This window comes from Gopherus evgoodei, chromosome 2 (genome assembly GCF_007399415.2).
Source record: "Gopherus evgoodei ecotype Sinaloan lineage chromosome 2, rGopEvg1_v1.p, whole genome shotgun sequence".
NCBI lineage: Eukaryota > Metazoa > Chordata > Testudines > Testudinidae > Gopherus > Gopherus evgoodei.
The window spans coordinates 281,494,614-281,520,481 of record NC_044323.1 but is presented as its reverse complement, the minus strand read 5'-3'; the positions used below and the strand labels follow the sequence as shown (position 1 = coordinate 281,520,481).

The window sequence follows — 25,868 nt, the reverse complement described above, 5'->3', positions numbered from 1 at the left end:
TTAAATTATCCAAGTGGTGGGGTTTCTACCATTTCCCTTTGGAGACTATTCTACAATCGAATAATTCTGATTGTTAGAACTAGTCATTCAGACTAAATTTATTTCAGTTGGAATTAGTGGTATTTTTTTCTGTCGTTTTATGTATCATTGAAGTGTAGTGGCTATGGCTTTGTTTATAAATGTTTCCCTAGCATAGTTATTTCATCCTCCAAAGTACTTTTACCTAACATTTACATAATTCTGTTATGATCAGCCACGGTGTGGTTGTTGAAAAACAACTGACCTGTTACTGAACTATGAAATATTAACAGATGTTCCTCTGTACTACAGTGCTCTTGGATGGGATTTCGTTAACATTCAGGGATTTGGGGGGGAGGGGTAAAATAGGATTATTTTAGGCACAGTAATGCAATGAAAGCCTTCAAGTACCACAACATTAGTATTATACTAAGTGATATGAATACATGACTGTAAAGTATACTGAGTCATAATTGTATCAGATTTATAAATAAAAGATATGGAAAAAAGTTGTATCAGTTCTTTTACAAGCATCACAGACAAGGTGCTAGTTTTGTGCACCATGCTATAAATAGAATAGAAAACCGTTATTTAAAGCTGGCATATCTTGCATTTTGCAACACCCTGCAGAGTTGTTCACTTGCCTAATCTTAATCTTCAGTTTACTCTTCAAAATGAATGCTTGTGATGTGAGGCTACTTAACAGGAAGAATGACCTCATTCTGCCTCTTTGCTTCTGATTGCACAGTCTGTTTTCGAAAGGAAACAAGGGGCTTTGTAGACCTGCCTTTTCGAAGACCTCAGAGTTATTCTGTTCCAGGAAGCAGCATAAGGAGCACCCTACAGTTGCATTCCAGAGACTCTTTTTGATGAAAAACTTCTTGAATACGTTTGTTAATAGTGAAATGGCTTTTCCAGGTTTGGAAGATTTTACATATGTTGATGTTTTATTACTTTGATCAACAAAGGAAGAACTGAGCCCTGGATTTCTTCATTTACAGTCAGCTCTTCAAGAAGCTTTACATTTCTATGAATGCTTTCATCACTTCCGGTAAAGAGAATAAACTAAAATACCCTTCAAAAAGTGACGTGTATGAACAAATAGACATTATTGTATTTCGAAAGATAAGAGAGTAATATTTGTTATCTGAACAGGTTAAATACTTGGGCTTAAATAATTTTAATTATGTGTGTTGGTACATATTGATGTAAATATTTACAGTGTAGAGTGTAACATGCGCAAGGGATTGGTTAGTTACCAACTGAGGGTGTCATTGTTTTAAGGACCAGTTTGATTATCACCAAGGAAAGTGATTAAAGTAAATTGTTTCATACATTCTGAGTAGAAAGACAGACGCTTTCATGCTTACTTTTTAGTGATTTAAATTTCAGAACTGGGCAGTGTTGTAGACTCAATAAACTTTGATTTGAATGATTGCCATAAAATGTTTCTGACTTGCCTTTAGCTTTGTTTCATTTTCAGTGAGGTTGTTCATATTTGCCCTTTTGTCATGTGTTAGTTTAAAAGGTATTTGTTGAACTACAGGCCTCGTTTTAATGTGTTGTTGGTCACAAATATTACTTAATGTTAAGTATTACTTAAAGTAATTGCAAAGAGGCAATTGATATGAATAATTGCTTGGCAGAATTAGATTTTTTTATTTTGATGGATAATATCAATGTTTATTTTACAGACAAGGTGAGTGAGGTCATATCTTTTATTAGACCAACTTCTGTTTGGTGAGAGAGACAAGCTTGATCTGATAAAACAGATCAAACAGAAGTTGGTCCGATAAAAGATATCACTTCTCCCAATTATACACATCTTCAAGAACAGTTTAAGAGCACTTGTGATTTACAAAGCAATGTTTTTCTGTGCAATGATTTTACACAGAATTACTGTCTCAGAATCTTGCAAACAATGAAGAAAGTATGTGCATATGGAGTTGCATTTCTCCCTCACATCTTATCCTAAACGGATCTGTAGTGTTGCTACATGCTGTCAGGACCAGCGGTAGTATTTTTAGGGCCCTAGGCGCATGGCCATTTCGCCGCCCTGTGCGCTGGTCCCGCGGCTCCGGTGGAGCTGCCGCAGTCATGCCTAAGGGAGGTCCACCAGAGCCGCGGGAGCAACGGACCCTCCGCATTTGCGGCAGCTCCACTGGAACTGCGGGACCAGCGGACCCTCCGCAGGCACGACTGCAGCAGGTCAACCGGAGCCGTCTGCTGCACCCCCTGGCAAAATGCCGCCTCCCAATAATCCTGGCGCCCTAGGCAATTGCCTAGGCCGCCTAAATGGAAGTGCCGGCCCTGCATGCTGTTAAACATCTATTATGTTTCCCCTGAAGTTGTCCTGCCTCTCAGTGATGGATGATGTGATCCCTACATATAAACCAGGGGTCGGCAACCATTCAGACGTGGTGTGCCAAGTCTTCGTTTATTCACCCTAATTTAAGGTTTCGCATGCCAGTAATACATTTTAACAGTTTTAGAAGGTCTCTTTCTATAATTCTATAATATATAACTAAACTTTTGTTGTATGTAAAGTAAGGTTTTTAAAATGTTTAAGAAGCTTCATTTAAAATTAAATTAAAATGCAGAGCCCCTCCCAGACCGGTGGTCAGGACCCAAGTAGTGTGAGTGCCACTGAAAATCAGCTTGCGTGATGCCTTCAGCACAGGTGCCATAGGCTGCCCCTGATATAAACCATAGTCATCAGAGTAACTTTAAAAAACAACAAAGTGTCCTGTGGCACCTTATAGACTAACAGATGTATTGGAGCATGACATTGTTGGTGTCACAAAGCATAACCCTACGTAACTCGGGAGGGTGGAAGGCCACAAGAGTATGGAGCCTTCCTGGTTTTAGGCCTCAGCAGACAAGAGTCCCTCCATGTTTGAACTTTAATCGACCTAAAAGGCCAGGTGTAACAGCCGTTATCAGTTGCAACAGTTCTAACTGGTCTAAAGCAGAAATAATGAGGCCTGTGCACCTTTAGCAGAAGGACAAGATAACTTGCTGAAGGAAAACTTACTAACGAGCTGCCGCGGCCAAGATTACTTAATGCACCTGCGCTTACGTAATTGCTATGGGGGGAGGAAGGAGGAGGAGGGAGGGGAAACGGGGGATTGCTAGTCAGTGAGAAAAGTTCTCATGGATATAAAGGAACAGACTGCTTGTTTTAGGTGTGCTTGATCTGAGTCAATCTCCCTGCACCGCTTTGAGATCTCAAATAAACTTGGTTTGCTTCTCCACCCTGGTGTGTTTATTGGCGCGGCACACCAGGCGACGGACCCCCCCGCTGTTGCTTGGCCTCAGGCAGTTATCTGCCGGCAACAACATGCATCTGACGAAGTGGGTATTCACCCACGAAAGTTTATGCTCCAATACCTCTGTTAGTCTGTAAGGTGCACAGGACTCTGTGTTGCTTTTTACAGATCCAGACTAACACAGCTAGCTCACTGATACTTGAGTAACTTTAATGAGACTACTCACAGGCCTAAGTATTTGTAGGGTAGAAACCATAGATTGTATACCAGTTTGTAAAGTGCACTGTGATATTCTCTCATGCAAGGCACTAGAGACATGTAAGATATTGTATGCCAACTTTATTTCTCATTCAGTGCTTTTTATTTTACATAACAGTGATTCTAAGGCATGTTATTGAGAAAATAAAGTAAAAACTGTAGTGCTCGTAGGACAATTGTAAGTCTATCTATACTGTACATCCTGGATTTAAATATTAGGAAAGAGATCACAGTTGCAGATTGCAAAGAGACTGCAATTGACCAAATAGAGTTTGAGCCTGGGCCAGGGCCTGGGCCTGCAGGCCCTATTGGAACAAATTTGTTCTTGAAATCAATGAGGAAGGATGGCAGGATCAGACTCACATAGAATGGAATACAGCATAATTAGTGCTGTAATGTCCATTCCTGAGTATACATTGCAGCTCTCTGTTTTCAATAAATACAATTTTCCTTTAAAATCTCTTGCAGACATGTAGCTCCAGAGAGTTTGCAACAGACCTTTTCAAGATGTATCGAATATCCCAGCTAATGTCAACACCAGCAGCAAGTAAATGTATGAGCATTTCTCTGGGCTTTCTTAAATGGGATTTTGCCGTTTTGGGCTTATTCTGGAATCTAAGAACCACCTGTCAGGGACTGTGTCCTTACACATGAGAGATTGCCTTCTAAAGTGAATATGAATTTCTTTCTTTGGATGTAATGTTTTTTTATTGATTGAAAAGACAAGATTTTACAGAGGCTTTTATATAAAATTGTAAAGAAGAGAATATTTCAGCAGCCACTAATGTATATAAAGTACAAATCTATAATGTGTAAATATGGAAAACACTCACTCTTTGTGACCATTCCATACAAACACTGTGTGATATTCTGACAATTGCCATTCCATGTGGTTGCACCGCTGACAGGAGCCTTGTCTGGTTGCCTTTTTCCCCAAAATGTCCCCCTTCATTCTTCTCTTCTCACCTCCCCACTCCTGAGCTGCTGAAACTTTTTTATACTATGCTTGGCAGTGCCTGATGGGCATGGGCAGAGCTTTCCTGGCTCCGTATTGCTCCAGCCTTTCCCCTGCCTCGGCTGTAGAGAGGAGTTTGTAAACCCCATCATAGACTAAGATTACTTAATCATCTAATCCTTATGACACTGAGCGTAGGACCTTGCAGATTTGAGCCTTCACATAACATCAAAATCCTACTTCCTAGATGGCTCCATAGTCCTGTGATCAATCATTATCCTCAAATCTTTGCCATTGTTGCCATAACTGCTCCTGCTGTGCCACATCTACAGAGGTCCACTTGCATGATACCTTATAATAGTAATGGTGTGACCATTTAATGGCACCACATAATTGTTATAGGAGAACCTGAGCACTGCTGGTAGAATCAATCAGTCAGTGAGCTGTTCATGATGTGAATCAGACAATGCCATTAAAAGTGCTGGACCTATTCCCTTGTATGTGCCTGGATTTACTTCCCACAAGACACAAAACTGTGCAGTACATTGGCAACTTGGATTTATTGATTGTAATCAGCTTTGATTCATGCTACTTTTTTTGGAATGATGCTATACAAGCCTAAATTATATGAGGTTTCATTTTATCTACCCGCCATCACTCTGTTTTCTTTCCTTTTGTCTCTTTTCCTTTCCTAATTTTCTTCTCCTTTTTTCTTCTTTCAATTTCGTCAAGGCATATGGTTAGTGAAAACCAGTCAGCTGGTTCAGCTGTCACTTGAAATGCCTGTGTGGTGAGCCAGTGCTGGGACTTCTCCTTATCTGGTCTTTGTCTCAACAGGTTCTTCAGTATTTGATAAGGAGACCAGGCCAAGTCTGTCCCCTGAACACATTTTGCCAAGGTATGGAATAAAACTATCCTTTGTTTCATTTTATTTTTCCTTTGTGTTTGAAAAACATTTCTAAAATTCCTATTTAAACTATTTATGATTAGGGTGCTATTACCACACTAAAGCATGGCCGCATTGCATTTCACAGATATCATCGTGCTGTAAATCTATGGCCACTTGAAACTTCAAAGCTACAGTGATGATAGAATTCAGATACTCCTGCTTGAAATACACAGGCCCCAGCCACTTGAACTAAAGTAGAATCCCCATGAAGTGACTGTAGCATATGGTATATGGCACCGTTGTTCATTTCAAATTCTGTCTAGCAGAGGGCAGTGGTGCATGCCCACCCCTAGCCCTTGCATTACAATACTGTCATCTCTTGTCACTGGTAGAGATCTTTGTACAATTATCTATTACTTACCTCTTTCCAGTCTTCAAGAACTTAATGAGTTTCCCACTATCTCTGGGACTGTTTGCTGAAAGATCTATACTTGCTTATACTGATACTAATAAATGTATATCGGGATTAGTGCCTGACCCTGCAAAGTGATGAGCACCCTCAAATCCCAATGAAGTCACTCAGAGTTGTGAATACTCAGCACCTCACAGGATTGGGGCCCAATTCCAAAATCAGGAACATACATTATGCCTACCTAACAGTCCCCTTGTGTTCCAGTGAGAAAAGTTACTCACTTCTGTCTTAAATACTTTTCTAGTGTTGTATGTAATTCAACAATTGCTACATTTCACTTCAGAGATGGCTGCATTTCAGTGGTGGGTGAAGTGATCTCTGTGCATAGTTTGTATACCATTTTGTTACAGCTTGTGAGTGAGTGGCATCTTCCATCCTTGTGGTCTCAGGGTGGCCCTACAAGTAGCCCCTTGACTCAGTTTCCCCCTTAAAGGGGCTTCTTAGATTAACTCCACACAGGCTTTCATGAATCCAATAATAACAGCCCACCTTAGGGTCTGATTTTATTCACAAGAAGTTCACAAATAAACAGACATCTTCCACTCCAGTTTTAAGCTGAGAACATCCCCTCCTCCTGAGAGCTAGTCTTTTTTCTCTCTGAGCAGCTGGAGAAGACTCTAGGCCTGGCCTGCCTTCTTTGCTTTCTTCTCATGAGAAAACAACTCTTCCAGTCAGGGCTTCCTACCCAGCCACAGCTCACAGTGTCCCCAGCTGGAGAAGGGACCGCAGCCAGAGACTCACTTCCTGCAGCTTCTTCCCTCTGTTTCTTTCTGAGCATTTCCCCCATTCTCTGAAGCTTCCTGTTGCCCTTTATAGGGCAAACAGGTGAGCCTTGCTCCTGTGTGCCTCCTTAGTAATCAGCGCTGGCTGTCCCCAGACCTCTAGTCCATAAGGGCAAACCACCCTGTTACACAACTCTAAAGTGTTCTGGGAGCTATTAAAATGAAAAGTGATGTGTACTGCTAGAAGAGGGCCTCATCCTCCCGATTGAACTAGACTAGTATCAGAGGGGTAGCTGTGTTAGTCTGGATCTGTAAAAGCAGCAAAGAGTCCTGTGGCACCTTATAGACTAACAGACTTATTGGAGCATGAGCTTTCGTGGGTGGGTATTCATCTCTAGACTGATTCTTGCCTTCATATTTATACCTGCCTCTGGAAATTTCTACCACATGCATCTGACGAAGTGGGTATTCACCCACGAAAACTTATGCTCCAATACGTCTGTTAGTCTATAAGGTGCCAGAGGACTCTGTCGCTTTTTACAGATCCAGACTAATACAGCTACTTCTCTGATACCTAAAAACATTATCATTCAATCGTTTTTTAACATTTATGCTCCTGTGCTAAACAGGCATATGCTAACTTAGAGGGTTTTATTTCTTTCCTTTACAGTTACACTTATGCCTTTCTGGATAGTGACACCTCCTATGAATGTTGTTCCATAAACCCCTTAACAGGCTCTCTTTTCACATGTCGCCGTAGTCCTCGGCTTCTTACTAATGGCTATTACATTTTGACGGAAGACAGTTTTCTGTCTGATGAAGATGGTAACGTAACACTGACCCCAACCCAGACACGTGTTACCTATAAGGAGAAATTAGTTAGGTGAGTGAGTCACACACATTTTACTTAATATTGGATGTTGGCGTTATAACTCTGGACTTAACTTGATTTCTGGGTGGCTGTCAGGGTATGACTATAATGCTCAGTACTTCAGGGGACTGGATTAGATGACTCTCAAAGTCCCTTTCAAGGTCCTATGATTCCATGTCTATTTCTATACCTGGATTCCATTTTCTAATAGCAATGGAACACACCAAGTAGTATAATTCAGAGAGACTGCAGTGGTTAACATCACTTTGTCTTCAGAGTTATGCCTTATAACATTATCTCAAAAGTTTTAAGCACACAGATGTTACTGTGATTGGCGCTCTCTGCAGTAAATATAAAAGAGAGGTACAGCTGCCCAGAAATTCATGGCTTTTCACCTGTTGCTGAAATATTTAATGTTCCAAAGAGGTAACTTCAATTCTTCCAAGCATGAAAGAAGGATAAGAGCAAATCCAAAAGTAGGTATAACAAACATCTTAAGGAAATTCAAGATTTTTTTGTTTGTCTCACCTTCAAATGATCATAATTTTCAAAATATAGCAAATGTGTAATTTTCAGTGGGTCATTAGGAAGTTTGCCAATTAATGCTGTATTACATATGGAAGGCTCCAAATTGTATTTGCTATAAAACATGTTTTATTTGATATGGAAATTCCTCTGGATTCTAAATATCAACTTTTATTTTTGTAATTTCATCACTCACTGGCCCAGAATTTAAAAAATTGAGGGTAGTCACTGATCCATTTTGTTATGGCCATAACCCAATACATTTGTGATGGGTCTCCTTCTGATGTTCATCAGAAGCTCAAAACTAATCAACACTGTTTCTGTGTGGATGCCTTTCTAGAGAGTTAATGGATGATATGATCCAGGCAGAACTGTAAACCTAAAGCTGCAGTTTTTAGAAATATAGCAAAACAAATGGTTTGCCCAAGGAAGAGGGACACTTTCTGCAGAAAAGGATGTGTTACTGTCCTGCTCCCAAGAGGGTATTACCATGACGGAGAATAAAAAAGAAAATTAAAAATACAGGTTCTGTCCTGCAATCTTTACTCAGGCAAAACTTCCACATGACTTCAATAGTGGTGTTACCTGAGGAAGGTAAAATGTGGCCCTATAATGTTACAGTATCTAGTGTTTTTTCACCCAAGAAGCTCAGGATAGTTTGGAAACTATTAAACCACAGAACACCCTGGTGAAAGAAGTAAACATCGTTAAACCCATTTTACAGATGAGGAAACAATGGCATTGAGAAATTTAATGACAAGCCCAAGAGTGAACCTGTGGCAGAGCAAGGAACAGATTGCCAGATGCCTGAGTCATCGGCCTGTACTCTAACCTCTAGACCATGTTCCTGTTTGTGGCAGGTCACTGGCTGAGGCCTGGTCTACACTATGCATTTAAACCGATTTTAGCAGCAGTAAACCGATTTAACGCTGTACCCGTCCACACAACGAGGCCCTTTATATCGATATAAAGGGCTCTTTAAATCGGTTTCTGTACTCCTCCCCAACGAGAGGAGTAGTGCTAAAATCGGTATTACCATATCGGATTAGAGTTAGTGTGGCTGCAAATCAATGGTATTGGCTTCCGGGCGGTATCCCACAGTGCTCCACTGTGACCACTCTGGACAGCAATCTGAACTCTGATGCAGTGGCCAGGTAGACAGGAAAAGCCCCGCGAACTTTTGAATTTCATTTCCTGTTTGTCCAGCATGGAGCTCTGATCAGCATGGGTGGCGATGCAGTCCCAAATCCAAAAAGAGCTCCAGCATGGACCATACGGGAGATACTGGATCTGATCGCTGTATGGGGAGACAAATCTGTTCTATCAGAGCTCCGTTACAGAAGACGAAATGCCAAAGCATTTTAAAAAAATCTCCAGGCTATGATACAGAGTCCACAGCACAGCGCTGCGTGACAGGCATAACGGAAAGCCAAAGAATCAAATGGATGCTCATGGAGGGAGAGAGAGAGTACTGAGGACTCCAGCTATCCCACAGTCTCCGCAGTCTCCAAAAATCATTTGCATTCTTGGCTGAACTCCCAATGCCTGTAGGGTCAAACACATTGTCCAAGGTGATTCAGGGTCTATCTCTTCAATTTATCCCCCCTACGCCTTCGTGATAGAAAAGGGAAAAAATCATTTCTTGACTTTTTTATATGTCACCCTATGTATACTGCATGCTGCTGGTAGACACGGTGCTGCAGCAGTAAACAGTAGCATCCTCTCTCCTCTCCTCCCTAGTGGCAGATGGTACAGTGCAGTAGGACTGATAGCCGTCCTCGTCATGAGCCTGTGAGTGCTCCTGGCTGGCCTCAGATGAGGCCGGCCGGGAGCACCTGGGTACAAATAGGAATGATTCCCGGTCATTCCCAGTAGATGGTACAGAATGGCTGGTAACCGTCCTCATCATAGCAACTGGGGGCTGAGCTCCATCAGCCCCCTCCCTTTCATGTGTAAAGAAAAGATTCTGTACTGCCTGGACTATCATAGCAGCTGGAGGCTGCCTCCCCCTTATTTTATCTCACTAACAAGTCACTGTTTCTTATTCCTGCATTCTTTATAACTTCATCACAAAAATGTGGGGGACACTGCCACGGTAGCCCAGGAAGGTTGGGGGAGGAGGGAAGCAACGGGTGGGGTTGTTGCAGGGGCACCCCCTGTGAATGGCATGCAGCTCATCATTTCTGCGGGATCTGACATGGAGCGGCTGTGCTCTCTGGTTCTCTGGTACACTGGTTCTCTAGTACACTTCTATTCCATATTCTAGGCAGGACTGACTATTTTTAGATAAACCATAAAGGAGGGATTGACTCGGGGAGTCATTCCCATTTTTGTCTTTGCGCCCCTGCCAACCTCAGCCAGGGGCACCCATGACAGCAGCAGACAGTACACAACGACTGATAACCGTCATCTCATTGCCAATTTACAATGGCACAGCAGACAGTACAGAACGACTGATAACGGTCTCTGCTATCATGCAAAGGCAAATGAATGCTGCTGTGTAGCACTGCAGTACTCCGTCTGTTAGCAACATCCAGTAGATATACGGTGACAGTAAAAAAAAGCTGAACGGGCTCCATGGTTGCCGTGCTATGGTGTCTCCCAGGGCAATCCAGGGAAAAAGGGCGCGAAATCATTGTCTGCCATTGCTTTCTTGGAGGAAGGAATGACTGACAACATTTACCCAGAAGAACCCGCGACAATGATTTTTGCCCCATCAGGCACTGGGATCTCAACCTAGAATTCCAAGGGGCGGGGGGGATTGTGAGAACTATGGGATAGCTACGGAATAGCTACCCACAGTGCAACGCTCCAGAAATCAACGCTAGCCTCGGACCATGGACGCACATCACCGAATTAATGTGCTTATTGTGGCCGCGTGCACTCGACTTTATACAATCTGTTTTACAAAACCGGTTTACGTAAAATCAGAATAATCCCGTAGTGTAGACGTACCCTGAGAAGCTCTTAATCAGCTCCTGCCACTCCAGCCCCCAATCAAGGGGAATGGATTGGGAATGGGTGAATAGCTCTGTGCCTGCCTGATAGCTGGCCACACCTGCCAGTCTTATTAGCCCAGAGCTATAAAGGCTGGGAGGAGGCCAGAGAAGGGGGGAAGGGAAAGGGTCAAGGTCCGGATTTGGATCCGGATCTGGCACAGTACAGAGGGAAGTAGGAGCCTCCCAGTCTGTTGTAGGCAAAGTAGTTGTGAAGCCTGTATATAGTTGGGAACTGGTGGTGGGTGAGAATAAAGAGCATGGGTGTTGCACCATACTAAAGTGTCCCTGACTCATAGAAGGGGGAGGCCCAGGGGCTAAATAACCAGGGGCGCAGCGTGAACCCTGTTACACTGTTTTATAAATAAAAGTATTTTGCCTCATCCCTTTAAAACATGGTTATTTCTTTCCTTTCTAGAATATTCAGGAGAAGGAAGAAAATCCGTCGCTCTCTTGCTAGTCTGTTCAGTCTCAGTGCCTCGGATTCATGGCTCAACAGCACTGTCCTTAGCAATATGGATTCTCCTCATGTAGAGGAGATTTGGAATGATGGAGATAATAAACTAGATGCCAGTCAGCACTATGGCAATGGTAAGCCCACAGTAACATCACTAGTATGTTCTGTATTTAGTTAGGCCTGTCTGTTAATGACAGGATCACTGTAGGTGAATAACAATTTCCTTGGTTTTGCAGAGGGCCTCTGCTCAAATCTACATTTAGAGCAGTGGTTTTCAAACTGTTTCTCTGGTGACCCAGTTGAAGAAAATTGTTGACGTCCGCGACCCAACGGAGCCGGGGATGAGGGGGTGTGGGTGTGGGAGATATATCAAGGTTGGGGCAGAGGGTTGAGGTGCAGGGGTGAGGGCTGCAGGGTGGAGCCAGGAATGAGGGATTCAGGGTGTGGGAGGGGGCTCTGGGCTGGGGCAGGGGGTTGAAGTGTGGGAGGGGGTCAGAGCTCTGGGCTGGGGGTTCAGGTTCTGGGGTGGGGCTAGGGATGAGGGATTTGGGTGCAGGAGGAGGCTTCTGGTTTAGGGGGGTCAGGGCTGGGGCAGAGGATTGGGGCGAGGGGTTGGGGCACGGGCTTACCTCTGGCAGCTCCCGGTCAGTGGCACAGCGGGGTGTAGAGGCAGGCTTCCTGCCTGTCCTGGCACCATGGACTGCGCTGTGCCCTGGAAGCAGCCAGCAGGTCTGGCTCCTAGGCAGAGGTGAGCAAGTGGCTCTGCATGGCTCTTGCCCGCAGGCACCACCCCCCGCCCAGCTCCCTTTGGCCAGTTCCTGGCCAATGGGAGTGCGGAGCCAGTGCTCAGGGCGGAGGCAGCGTGCAGAGCCCTGTGCTCCCCCCTGCCTACGAGCCGGACCTGCTGCTGTCGCTTCCGGGGCACAGCGCAGTGTCAGAACAGATAGGGACCAGGGATTGCTCCAGGCACCAGCACGCCAAGCGCGTGCCTGGGGCGGCAAGCCACGGGGGATGCTCTGTCTGCGGAGGGTCTGCTGCTGCCGCAGCTTTGGCGGACCTCCTGCAAGCCTGCCGCCGAATCTGCGGGACCGGGGACCTCCCGCAGGCAAGCTGCCGAAGGCAGCCTGCCTGCCGTGCTTGGGGTGGCAAAATACCTAGAGCCACCCCTGATAGGGACTATTAATTTTTAGTGGCCGGCTGCCAGGGTCCCTGAGTGCTGAGGGGCAATACAGTGTCTTGCATTCTGTGACCCAGTACTGAGTTGCAACCTGAACTTTGAAAACCACTGATTTAGACAGATCAGAGACCGAATTTTGCAGAACAAATTGAGCCAGTGACATGAGACAGTAACAGTGTTTGAATCCATGGAGATCTTTATAACCTAGGAGGGCCTTTTGAAACTGACTTTGGATAGGAAGCCAGTGAAGATGAGATACTTAAGTATTAAGTCTGATCATTTGTCCCATTGCTGTTTTCAGTTTGAGCTTTTTCTATCCTCACTGTGTTAAAATTTATGAAGTTTTGTCCTTAGCTTGCTTCTTCCCCCCTGCACTTTTCTACATATAATGGATTTGCCAATTCCATATCACTAACAGTTCAGAGAAATCCTTGTGATTGAGTTATTTCTTATCTTAAAAATCTATCAGCACAAATTCTCCACCCCTTTCTATTACTATGAGCTAGGAAAGTTACAAATGTGCCTCTTGCAGATGACTCTGAATTTTCTTCTGAATGCAAAACCTGGATGTCACAAAGGCAAACACCAGCAGCTGATGCATCCTCTTTTTCTAAAGATGTGGTGTTCATTCAGTCAAGAAAACAGTTCGGTGATTCCTCGCCATGCTCCCAGTTTATGGTCGATGGGTATTTCTATGAAGAGACTTTGGATCATTCAAGTGAGTTATATTCTTTGCTTCTCAGTTTGTTATTTGTAGAGCTGGTTGACATTTTTCAAGTGGAAAAACATGGTATTGAAAAATGGCCTTTTTTGAAACTGGAGATTTTTGCACAATTTTAATTTGGAAAAAAAATCATTTTTTTCCAATTAAATCTAAAATTAAAACTTTTTAATTTTCTCCCCTCTTGTATGCCTCTTTTTTCTTGTTCTTCCATATTCAGTGGCAAAATTAAAATTAAAAGAGGGGAAAAAACTCAGGGAAATGGAGGGGGTGAGGAACGGGAGGTAAGGGAGAGGATTGGGAGAATCAAGTTGGGGGAGGACAAAAAATGAAAAAATCTGAAACTAAAAATGTTTGTGAAGAATTTCAAATACCCCCAAAATGTGTTCTTTTTGAAACTCACTTAATGAAAATTATTTCAAAATTGTCAAATTGTCAAATTTGTGACTGTTTAAATTTCATTGCAATAAAAATTTAATGTAGAAACAACTCCCTATGAATTCTTCAGGCACACTCAAAAATATGTCAGTTTCTAATATAAGTTCTCATATTGCATGTAAATACATATAATAGAATAATATATACTAATAAATTAATAATATTATATATACCTGCCTTAACTGCTCATTGGATATGGTTATGTTGAGATTTTCACTTTAGATTTAATGCCTGTTTTAAGATTTTACTATATTTGAATAGTACAGCATATCTTCCACAAATTTCTGGTATGTTGGGTGAAATATTGACTCTGCCAGAGTCAATGACAAAACTCCAGTTGACGTCAGTGGAGTAGAATTTCATCCTGGTCTTTGACTGTAAAAATATTTTTTGAGAATTTAAAAATAAAATCTGTGATTAAAAATAAAAATCTGTTAATTTGTTTTGAGTTATGGATATTTAAAAAAGAATTTAAACTTTTCTTGGTCTCTTTAGCAAATAAATTCCCAAAGTTTGAGATTTGTAAATTTATACTGTTCTAATTATTGCAAAATCTAAAAAACAAATTATGTTTTAATTTGTTAAGGTGATTGTTTTGCATTTATGAATACTTCTCATGGCAATTTCTATGTACATCCTTATGTCCACTATCAAAAATATTTGTCCAGTTAAGGAAGATTTTGTGGGAGAATATATTTTCATATGACACTTAGAACTCAATTTGACAGACTTTACAGCTTTCAAAAAAGAGAATGCAGATGTATAGTCTGTCTATATGGAGTATAGAATAATTGGGTTTGCCTCTAGTGGGTTTGATTTAACCCCCCACTGAAAACTCCCGTTGACTTCTGTGGAGCTGGCCCATGTGAATATAGGGCTGCCCGGGGGGGGGGGGGGTGCAAGTGGGGCAATTTACCCCGGGCCCCACAGGGGCCCCCACGAGAATATAGTATTCTATAGTGTTTTAACTTTTTTTTATGGAAGGGGCCCCCAAAATTGCTTTGCCCAAGGCCCCCTGAATCCTCTGGGCAGCTCTGGGTGAATATCATAGTAGAGTTTTTGGTAAAGCATCTTTTTTATCACAAATACTTCTTCCTTCACTGAATTTCAGGATCACAGTTTCAGAGGAGGGCAGCTGGAAGGAAGGAGCTACTTGTTTTCTAGTATGTCCAGAAAAAAGAATTATTATTCCTAACTTGTTTCCTTTTTTATTAGAATCCAATGCAGTGAGAAATGTCATTTATCAAATGATTATACTGTCCATGTGTTTAATCATTTCAGTGTGTGCAAGGTAATTTTGATTTCATCTTCATTATAATCATGCTTTATTCGTGTTATATATATATATATATAATTTTTATAATGTCAACTGGTGACTAAAACATGACATTTAGGGCCTGTTTTTCAAAGTTAGACATGCAGTATTGCAAAGATGCATTTGCAAGCAAATATTTGATGTGTTTGTGCAAATTAGGTGTTTGGATGCAGATATGATACCTAACTGGCTCTGTGCATATGCAGGATCTATATGCACACATCCTTTCTTAGCTTGCATAAATTAGATGTTCAAATATATATTCCAAATTGTGCACCATAATTTAGTTTGTCTGACATATGAGTTATGCAATTAATTATATACGAAATTCTGTTGGGATATACTACCACTTTCAGGGGTTTTTTTGTTTGTTTTTTTAGTTTAATTGTATTAAGTTGTAACATATGTCTTTCAAAGTAACTTTATGAGTAAATATCCTCTAAGAACTAAATGATCTAGTTAGGTTACTTTTCCTTTCGATTTGACGTTCATCAATTCTAATAAAATTAAGAAATGTAATTTTATGTATCTAATTTTAAAATTTGGAGAACAATTAACCCAAAAGACAAAGCTGATCTTTGAGAGCTATTCACTGCACATATTACAGATTTTTATTTCTTTGACTTGATGCATAACCAAATATCCTAATTAGCAAAGTTTCTGTAAGCTGAACAAAAGAGAAGTGGAGCTTCAGGAAATCCACTTTTGCTTCCTTTTCCATTCTTTGGTACTAATTTGCTGTCTGTAATCTGTATGGTTTAGTTTTATTATAGGTGGAACATAGCTCACTGCTTATAGTTAAGATTATCTAAGCTATTTCATTCTAATGGGTCACTTTCAGATGCTTATAGTTTTGTCAAGCCATTATCTCTCAGGCTGAATTTTTGCATATTTATTCATAATTTAGGAGCACTTTTTTGTTATTTGGAAGTTTGAGAAAAAAGAGTTTAGCTGTTTTTAAGACCACATAGAGAGACGCCCATGACCGCCTCCCCGCACTATTCATACACACTCTTTTGGGATTATGAACCTGTTTTGCGGGGTTTTTTTTTAAAGTAATCGCTGTAAAGGCTGACTTTGTTGGGCTTTGGATCATACCCTAGTGAGCTCAGAAGGGTCTGGAACTCTGAGTTTGAGTCACTGGGAAAAGGTTAGTTTCAATGTCAGTGATGGGAATAGAAGAAATCCATTGAAACTGGTATCCCTTGTAATGCCAATTGATTCCAGTAATTGATGGCCAGGATCAAACTTGAGACCTCTGGAGCTTAATGCATGAGCCTCTACTGCATGAGCTAAAAGATACATGTCTCTTAGTAAGGCTATAGCAGACTCATCAATCTCCAGTTGGTCTAGACACTAGAGGGGACAGAGTGCCACACCAAGCAGGCATGTGTTACACTGGAGAGGAAAATTTCAAAACATAGTACTACATATTCCTCGGCTTTTGTTTTTTTCTTAATGCATACTAGCCCAGATTCAGTATATAAGAATCTTGTCATATGAAATAAAAAAAGAACGCACTTGTGAATGCAGAAGGGATCAGCATCATAATGGAAGTTTTGAGATACCTGGCTGCAGACAGGTATCAAGTTTGAAATTATAGTAATGGCTCACCTGATTCTCAAAAAAAACATGAATTTCTCTATCTCCAGTGACTTTCATCTATTTCCCCAAGATTCTGTATATTCATTACAACTTCCATTAGCGTCTGAATGCTTTTTTTGGCTGTGTAAGACTTATATTTGGAGAGGGGATTTGAAAGTTTGAGAAGGGAATCCTTTCAGGGTAACGAAGTCCAACAAACCAATGTTCAAGACCTTGTATCAGGTCTTCAGCCTAGACTCCGGGCCCTGTCGTCCTCTCTCGATTTCCTTGTCCCCTTCTCTGGCCTCATACTACCATACCAGTGGTATGGTAGCGGAACCTGGGGCATCCCACTACATTAAATTCCAGCCCAGGACCCTACAACCAGCAGCCAGGATCTGCTCAGTCCAACTTCTTGCTGTTGGTCTCCTTGGTTTCTTCCTACCATGGCCTTTCTCAGGCTCATATTGACCCTTTCCTGGCATGTGTAGGGTAAACATTCCATCACATTCCATGACACTGGTCTCCTCCCAGTCCACACGTCCCATCACCCGTCTGGGAATATTGGGGTCCTTAGCTGAAGGACCAGAATGGTAGCTGACTGAAGGCTGATCTTGGAATGTGTGGCGTGCATATTTTATTGTGTTGACCCAATATCTGTCCATCGTACAATCTAAAAACTGGGGTATTTGTTATGATTTCAGATGCTTTCTGGGAGGACGCTTTGCCACTTTGTCGGTCTTTTTGCTGCTGATAATTTTAGTCTGTAAGTAGAAACTTTCTTTATACTTGACATACAATATTTTATTGGGTTAGATTCCAGGGTCAAATTGTGTCCTTAGATGTGTGTGTGTGTGTACAATTCTCCTTGGTTCAATAAAAGCTACATATGTGCATCTGAGGGCAGAATTTTCCCTTTAATCACATGCAGAATCATACATTTAAAATTGACTGTTCTTTTGCTCCAAAGATGCTGCCACATCATCTTTCATCAGTCTTGTCACATCTTCCAAAACTACCAAATTAGGGTAAGCGGTGCAAGAGTATTTCAGTATACTTAAGAGCTTTAGATGAAGAGATTCTATCAATACACCTTCTGGTCAAAAGATGACAATGAGTGATCAGTAGGTATTGCAAGAGGCTTTAGCTATTCTTGCTACTTTGTGGTCATGAAAATATTCTTTGTGTTTGAATGTTGCCTTTTCATGATTAGCAGTAAATGTAGCGAAAACATAAAAATTAACCTATTAAACCATTGTTTAGTGAGTCAGCATGAACGACATAGAAGGAAGTGGTAAATTAGCCTGAGGAGCTGAATAAAGTCTGTTTCTTCATTTCTAAATGTGGCTGTTTCAAATTGATTTAATTCAAAGTTTTGTCTACGATTGAAACTTCTCAGCAGGTCTGCCGACAGCAATTCCGGGCCTCAGGACAGAACAATCAATGGTCATGGCTAGGGCTTCCACATACCTGCCCGGCAGCCTTCGCTGCTGCCGGTACCACCCCATGCACGCCTAGAAGCCCTACGGTCCACCTGAGTGATGTAAAAGCACCCGGGGCTCCTGGCCACCACTACTGTGGCAGCAGTGGCAGCCAGAGGCCCCTGGGCCCTTTTAAATTGCCCGGACCTCATAGCAATTGCCCCTTTTGCCATCCCTGTCAGTGGCCATGGTTCTCAGTACAGTACGTGGAAAGTTTAATGTGTAATAAAGTCCTGAATTATATGAGACCAGCTCAGACATAGGCCCCAATCCTGCAATCACTTCTACATATGCTGGACTTTACAAAAGGTAATTCCACTGACCTTCCACACAGCAGAAGTCTGTTCTTAATTTAAGACTATTTATAGGTGCTGCTGAGGCTAAAAGTATTTGAGAGCCTCTGGATTTCAATGTGTGGCAAGAAGGGAGATCAAAAGGGCAATATTTCTTTTTCTCAATCAGGGGCCTGCTTTTAAGAGTGCAGTGTAACCTGAGGGAACAGGAGAAGTCAGGCAAAAGTTTTATCTTTTGGAATCACAGATCAGTATGTTGGAAGCAGAGCAGTGAAAAGGGAGTATAAGATTGGAGATCAGTGTTGAAATTGTAGATGTAGATATTGTGAGAGGCCAAGATTTTCTTAAGAAGGGTAATTTGTGCACACTTTATACAGGTAGGGACAGATTATATCACTTTTCCTCACAATGAGTAAGTAGAAAATCCTAATAAATCCACTGGCACTATTCACGGAGCAAGTTACTAGTAATCATGAGTAAGGTTGGCAGTATCTGGTCCTTAGGGTTCTCCTGATTCTCCTGTCAGTTTGACGCTAATGTAACTCTACTGAAGTCAGGTTGCTACCTGTATGGGTTTTCCCCAGAGACTTCAGGCTGTCAGATCTGCCTACAAGGCTGTCTGTTTGATTGGCTGTCCTTCCCTGTTCCCTACCTCCTTAGGAAAAGAAGGTATTTGAGGCTACCCACATGCTAATAGGCTTCCTCCTTCCTCTGCACAAGGAGCAGGCAAAGCTCCTTCTGCTCCCTCTTTTAAAGGGCTGGAAGCGCTTTTGAAGCCCATAGTCTGTCTCCTTCCCTACTAGCTCTGCAGCCAGGCCTCTTTGGCACCCAGCACTGTGCCCCTCCCTAGGATAAGATTAGGATGGAGAAGGGAACTAAAGAGACTCCCTCTGGGCTTCCTCTCTCCTGGGAGTGAGAGAATGGCTGTCCCAGCCCCTCCTGGACTTCATCCAGCACCAGAAGAAGAATGAGAAAGCAATGCAGCTGAAGGAAGAAGGGAAACCCAACCCCAAGGAGAGGAATGGGATTGGGAGCCACAGCAGAATCTGAAGGAGGCATGTTTGGAGGGCATGACTGATGGTGGGACTGTGAGAGGGCCTGATTAATTCTTTGGAGGTCTCTGTGTGAGGGCAGAGCAATGAACTGGGAGGTAAAATTAGAGCAATTGGCAATGGGGCTTGTGATTCCTCTCCTTTGGTTGTGTGTAGGCCTCAAAAGTATAGGGAATGCATTGCAGCTCCTCTCCCAGTGGACTAAGGGCTCCTGCATCATCAGCAATATCTTGACTGGGTATTTGCTCCAACTACAGCCAACAGTGTAGCTGCAGGCAAGCAAAGCCACCATTTACATAGTGGTTTTACCTATTTGAAACACCATGGTCATCACCATTGGTACAAATAGTGTCTTTGCTTGTCTACACTAGAGTTTGCATTCATGTACCTACACCAAAGCATGTAATTAGGGATAGTAGTGTAATCAAGGCCTGATTCAATTTATGTCAATTTATGCACATGTATGATCTACTGTTTCTTAGTTGATAGATATGTTACTCATTATACTATGTAAATGAGAGGAGAAGCAGAGCCTTAAACTAGAATGAAATCTTACTAATTTTTCTTCTGCTGTGACTGGGTCATGAACAACGGTGTGCTACAAAGAAAGAAAATAATTTTAAACCACAAATGGCCTCTGAAGAGACTTTTCAGTTTGCTACATACAATTAGAAGATTAGATGTCTTCTTCTGTCCTAACTCATGTTGAAAAGTACCTTACTCACACAAGTAGTTCTGTGAAGTAAAATGATGCTATTTGTGTGAGAAAAGAACATAATTAAAGGTGGCAGAATCAGGCTGCCTTTGTATATTGATTGGCACAAGGCACTACGAATCCCCATGTAAATTCCCTTCCTTCATGGACTATAGGGAGAAGAAGAAGCTCTGAATTGCCTCAGCATGCCCCAAACACTTGTACCTCTGCATTAAAATGATGATTATCATCTAAGCTCATGCTTCAGGGCTTCAGGTACACACTTGTAGGGTTCAGGGAGGAATTTTTCCCACAGTGCACAATTGGCCAGATGTATTCGGGGGCGGGTTCACCTTTCTTTGAAGCATCAGAGATTGGTGACAGCTGGAGAGGGGACACTAGAATGGGGTGACAGGTATTCTGAGGTAGTACCGAGAAATTTCTTAGATGCCTGATTGGTTGGTCTTGCTCATATGCTTAGGGTAAAACTGGTCACTAGATATGGGTTTCAGAAAGAATTTCCCCTCGTGTTAGATTTTCAGGCATATCAGGGGTTTTTTCATCTTCCTCTTACATGGAGTGTGGATTGTCTGCTAGGATCATCTGGGGATATCTCACCCAATTAATTTTCTGCCATTGCAGAGACCTCGGGTATTGGTAGCACCTCACTCTGTCTTGCGTTCTGACTGGCACACAACAGTTTAGTCTCCTGAGAAATGAAATGCTTTGGTCTACCTAAAGTCACTAGGCTCAATATAGGAATATCTGGATGAAATTTAGTGGCCTGTGATATGCAGGAGTCCAGACTAGATTGTCTAGTGGTCCCTGTTGGCCTTAAACTCTATGAAAACTGTTGGAATCAGGACATACAAAAATGTACACATTAATTTTGACATTTTCTTGCAGGAAATAATTGAAAGACTGAATCGGTCAGTAAAACGCTATAAAGGATTGTAAGGTAAGAAAAAATAATGCTCCGGAGAAGAGTGAACCATTCATTCAGATAATGAAGTCTGCGGATTCACCAGCTCAGCTGTGACTTTGTCAGATTTTATGAGCTAATCCTGGTTAGACTTGCTCATTACTGGAATGGAAAACCTTCAAGAAAAAAACAGGTGCTTAGGAAGATGTTTGGGTGATTCAATAGGCTGCAATCCTGACTCTAAATTTGCATTGTGTTAATATGCTGCTGAGGTTGCTATCTGTAGGATGAGCTGTACAACTAAAGTATTGTCCATTTGTGCTGAAAAGATCCCATGGAGCTTTTCACTAGAATTGGGTGTTAGCCCTGGTATCCTCATCAGATTTCAGTATAACTAATTCCATCTAAACCTCCCTTCTGGTTTCATTTGAATAAAGTATTCTTCATTTCTGCCCTAACTACTGAATCGTTTGGGCTGTTAAACAATTGCTGTGTCTCAGCCCAGAGGTGGTTGCATTTCAGTGTGCCGGATTTAGACAAAGAGATGCAGGGCCAGGTCCCTGAGCTGCTGTACATTAGTGTGGCTCCAGTGAATGAAAAGAGTTACACTAATTTACACCAGCTGAAGATTTGGGCCCTAATAGCTTACAAAGCCCTTTGAGATTCTTCTGTGGTACCAGTGGGTCTCTGCATAGACACAGGGGTCACCCAAGCTTTGTAACTTGCAGGATTTGGGGCCTTGGAGACTACGATAGTGGAACAAAATGTCTAGCTAGCCCTACAAATCCATCTTTTGTTGATGTCTAAACCGTTTTCACTAATGTTGCTGCTCTGGCCATAGAACATGCATTACAGTCTTGAAATAACCTGTTGTCAAACTGTTTAAAAGCTGAGAATGGTTCTGGATAGTGGTGAATTGGACAATCTACTTAAAACTCTTCAGGGCCTTCATTGTCTCATCCTTGCCACAGCCTTTTGGCCTTAATTTCTATTCTGGGTTCTTTCCCAGTGATTTTGAAGACAGAAGAATGAGTGTTAGAAACACAAGAAAAGAGAGAATGGAAATTAATTGTGCCAGAATAGTGCTTCCTGTTAGAGACCAGAAGTGCTACCTTCAGAAAAGTCAGGAGTCAGAGGGTTGGAAGAGCAGCTGGAGATGCCAGAATCATATGGTTAACTTAACAAATAAAGAGTCCATGACCTTTATTTTTAAAGCATTGAACCTTATTTTTCTGATATTGGATTTAAGAGACAATGCTAAACATTAATCCCCTTGAGTGCCCAGTGATCACTGTTCTGTGACTACGCTATCTCATAACTAATTTGTTATACCTACCAAGTATGCCAGTTTAGCTAACACAGTGTAAAATTTCATTTCCCCGCACTATAAAATGATGAACATGTGATCGCGTAGTATTGTCTACAAAATCTTTCTGCCATCGCTGCTTTTGGTCTGCTTATCCCCCATTGTGCTAAAACTGGCACCAGTGGAACCACAGTTACTAAATCTGACAGGTAATGCTGCCTGTGGAAAGGCCAACTCCACAGGTGGGATGCGAACAGGCTGGCAGGCATAACAGAAGTATCTGTAAACTTTTGTAAAAATTAATTTTAAAAAATTGAAGGTTCTGATGAAGGAAAAAAGGAAATGATAAATCACAGTTCAGCTGCCTATATTTTTATAGTTACTCACCTTTATGGCCATCCTCAAACAGGATACACTTGTGTTTGTGAGAATGAATCCCTGGAGATGTGGGGAAATGAAGGAAAACATAGTGGCAGTTATTTAAAATGAACATGCCAACCTTTCAAGGGGTAAATATCATTCTGGTTATATTTTGAATGTAAGACTCAGCACCAAAAGCTCAAGCAGGGAAAACAGCCGCGTTATCTATTTTGGATATTAAAATACTGTTGCTGAATATGTTAAATATTTCCCTGATAAAAATAGACCAGGTGAGAAACTAACAGTCCAGTATTTGTAGTTTAAATAAAGACACCAGGGTGTACTTCAGGCAGAGAATCCTGAAGTAAAGGAAAATTGCTTCACATATTAATAATATTATTATTAATAATAATAATACAATGATAGTAAATAATAAAAAATTGAGAGGTGCCACACACCTCCATATTTTTCTTGTAATACAGATGATAAGCTTGAATAATTCTGTGAATATTACATAATTCAGCTTCTTTATTCACTTTAAGTCTAGAGTGACAGATTACCTGGGTGGTATTTATATATATTTTGTTACTTATGCTGTGCTAGTTATAGTGGGCCTCCTTTTAAATATACTTTTTATCTCAATGAGGAGAAAATTCTCTATTTTTAAAATAATTCCTAGGAATTCATGATGAAAATAGAATCAAACTTTTTATTGCCTCGCTGAAATGAAACACTGGGTCACAGTTAATCAAGGTTGATGAAAGAGTAAAGCCAACATTTTGTAACATGGGTGCCTAAATCCATATTTAGGCTCCTAAGTAAAAGTAGATTGACTTTTGAAGTGCTGAGCCATCTGCAGCTTCTATTAATTGGAGAATCAGGCTCAGAGTATTTTAAACAGTATTTCTAGTGAAGTACAAACTTGTTGACTGCTAGTTAGTGTGACATTTGTGTACTATGAGAGGGCTACTGTATTCTAAAGTCTCTACTTTCAGTAATTGAGCTCTTGTTCAATTTTAATGTATTAAATTAATTAAAATATAAATCCACTGAGGAATTTTCAAGATGCACATGTAACAATAAATGTATCACCTTTTGCTATTATAATCCTTATTCACCATGCCCTGATCTTTTGTTTGGTCATTCCTTACTGTGTAAAATCGAATTTCATGCCCAATCCTGCAAACACTTGGTACCAGATATATTGCTTATCCTAGTGAGGAGGCTGGGTTCTCAATGGTAGCAAGCATTATGCCCAGCAGTGTTTGTAGGAGCCCTTAGATTGTAAACTGTTTGGAACAGGGACACATCCGTTATTATCCATCTGTGGAGCACCCTATACACCTGTGGAACTATCCTAACAATAGCAGTAGCCCTCAGAACTGAAGGGTGTGGTAAAAAAGAGTACCAGTACATCAAATAGGTACAGACTTTGGGCCCGGTTCTATGGGATCTGGCCCTTCACTTGTCCTATACCTTTATTTTATAATATGCTTATATATTAGAATGTAAATCGAGAACAGTTATTAGTTGTGAGGGTATTAATAAAGAATCTTGCTAAGAATTGCACACATTTGTCACCTCAGAGTGCTTGTTATATCTTGTTGTTTAGATTGTAAGCTTTCTGGGGCAGGGAATGTTATTCATTCTGTATTTGGACAGTAGCTAGCACAAGGGAGCCTAATTTGGTTGAGGCCTTTAGGAGCTACCACAGTAGAAATGTTAAACAGTAATTATAAGTCTTATAGAGATTTGATGAAAAGAGAGAGGTGCATATCATACATTGGCATAAACCCACAGATGGCCACCACCTAAGGTTCTGACCCATAGTTTTTCTGCAACTGAGAATTGCAGAGCCACATCAAATGCTATAGGGCTCGATCTTGCAGTTCTTACTCAGATGAACAGTCTCATAATGGAACCCAATATACGGTATATTCAAAATATTTCTAATGAAGAGTAACATTAATGGTATAAAGCTTATTTTGTCATGCTGCAGTAGACACTTTATGTTGCATTGTATCATTTGTTTTAACAAATAAACTTTTAATACATTAAAATGATATTGTGAATTTATTCAGTTAGTATACGGCTGTCATGACCAACCGTGACCATAGCGCTGTATAATCACATCTGCTTTCTACTGTTTGTCATGCTGCTTGCTGTGTCATGTCTGACATCTAGATTTTAGGAGCAAGGATTATGTTGTTCTAAGTCTTGTGTGCAGGTTCTAGCCCATTTTAAGGTATAACAAAATAATAAGCAACAAAAGGGATTTATGTAAATAATGAAAACTGCCTGCATATGAAAAAACAAATATCTGCACAAACATTGCAGGAATATATACAATATTCGTTTTACAAATTACATTAAGCTATATTATTATATTATGCTAATGTCTAAGAGCCCCAACCAAAATCAGGGCCCTATTGTGCTAGGCACTCTACATATACATAGGCACAGAAAGTCCCTATGCTGAAGGATTTACTATCTAAATAAGTTTCTAGCCACTGGCAGCATTTTCCCCACTGTGCTCTCTAGGCTTGCTCTGAGCAGGGTTAGATGACACAGTGGTAAAAATGCCAGAGTCCTGTCTACACAAGCACTCCCACCAGGAGAGTTGCACCAGTGGGGTAACAGTAGGAAACTTTGAAGGGGAAAAGTTTGTAATTTCACTTACCTAGAAGATGCACCTCTCTCTCAGAAGTTTCCAACCCTTATTCCCTCTGTATTGATCCTAGTGACTGAATTATCCTGTAGTCTGAAATACTGTCAGGGCATCTGTTCCACCATTTCTGCTACTGTCTCTCACTCTCACAGCATGTCCTCTGGAACTCCATTGGCAAGCCATCTTTTATGTCCTCTGCATGCCAAACAAAACCAAGCAAAATTCTGTCTCTAGTTAGTCTCCCATTTCACAGGCTGATATGCACCTGGTACCTGGGCGAGCCCTAGAGTCCACCAAGGTCATGAGAAACGTAGACAGCTGAACTCAGAATGCCTCCTACAGGAGAAGAATGCCTTGATGTCACTTTGCTGGCTCTAAGACTATCCACAGGAAATAATTGTACTGAGAATTTGTGTGAGGCTTAC

General features: G+C 41.4%; 1 protein-coding gene across 5 annotated transcripts; it reads left to right on the top strand.

Annotated features, from left to right (window-relative positions):
• Positions 1-826: 826 nt before the first annotated feature.
• TMEM71 (transmembrane protein 71) lies at positions 827-24,773 on the top strand. 5 transcript variants are annotated; one of them, XM_030553849.1, is made up of 9 exons: positions 827-1,069; positions 4,014-4,098; positions 5,338-5,398; positions 7,254-7,466; positions 11,394-11,566; positions 13,226-13,327; positions 14,984-15,059; positions 17,372-17,433; positions 21,094-24,773. In XM_030553849.1, coding segments are annotated over exons 1-9 (792 nt in total). In that variant the 5' UTR covers positions 827-1,051; the 3' UTR covers positions 21,096-24,773. The 5 variants fall into 5 exon arrangements, with proteins under 5 accessions (XP_030409709.1, XP_030409707.1, XP_030409708.1 ...); XM_030553847.1 differs by having other exon boundaries at positions 13,142-13,327; XM_030553848.1 differs by lacking the exon at positions 4,014-4,098 and having other exon boundaries at positions 13,142-13,327.
• Positions 24,774-25,868: the final 1,095 nt, after the last annotated feature.

Excerpts from the sequence above, each read along its gene's own strand:
- TMEM71 (XM_030553847.1), top strand. Across the intron at positions 11,567-13,141 it reads CAGTCAGCACTATGGCAATG|ATGACTCTGAATTTTCTTCT; the intron begins GTAAGCCCACAG and ends TGCCTCTTGCAG. Across the intron at positions 15,060-17,371 it reads ATCATTTCAGTGTGTGCAAG|ATGCTTTCTGGGAGGACGCT; the intron begins GTAATTTTGATT and ends TTATGATTTCAG.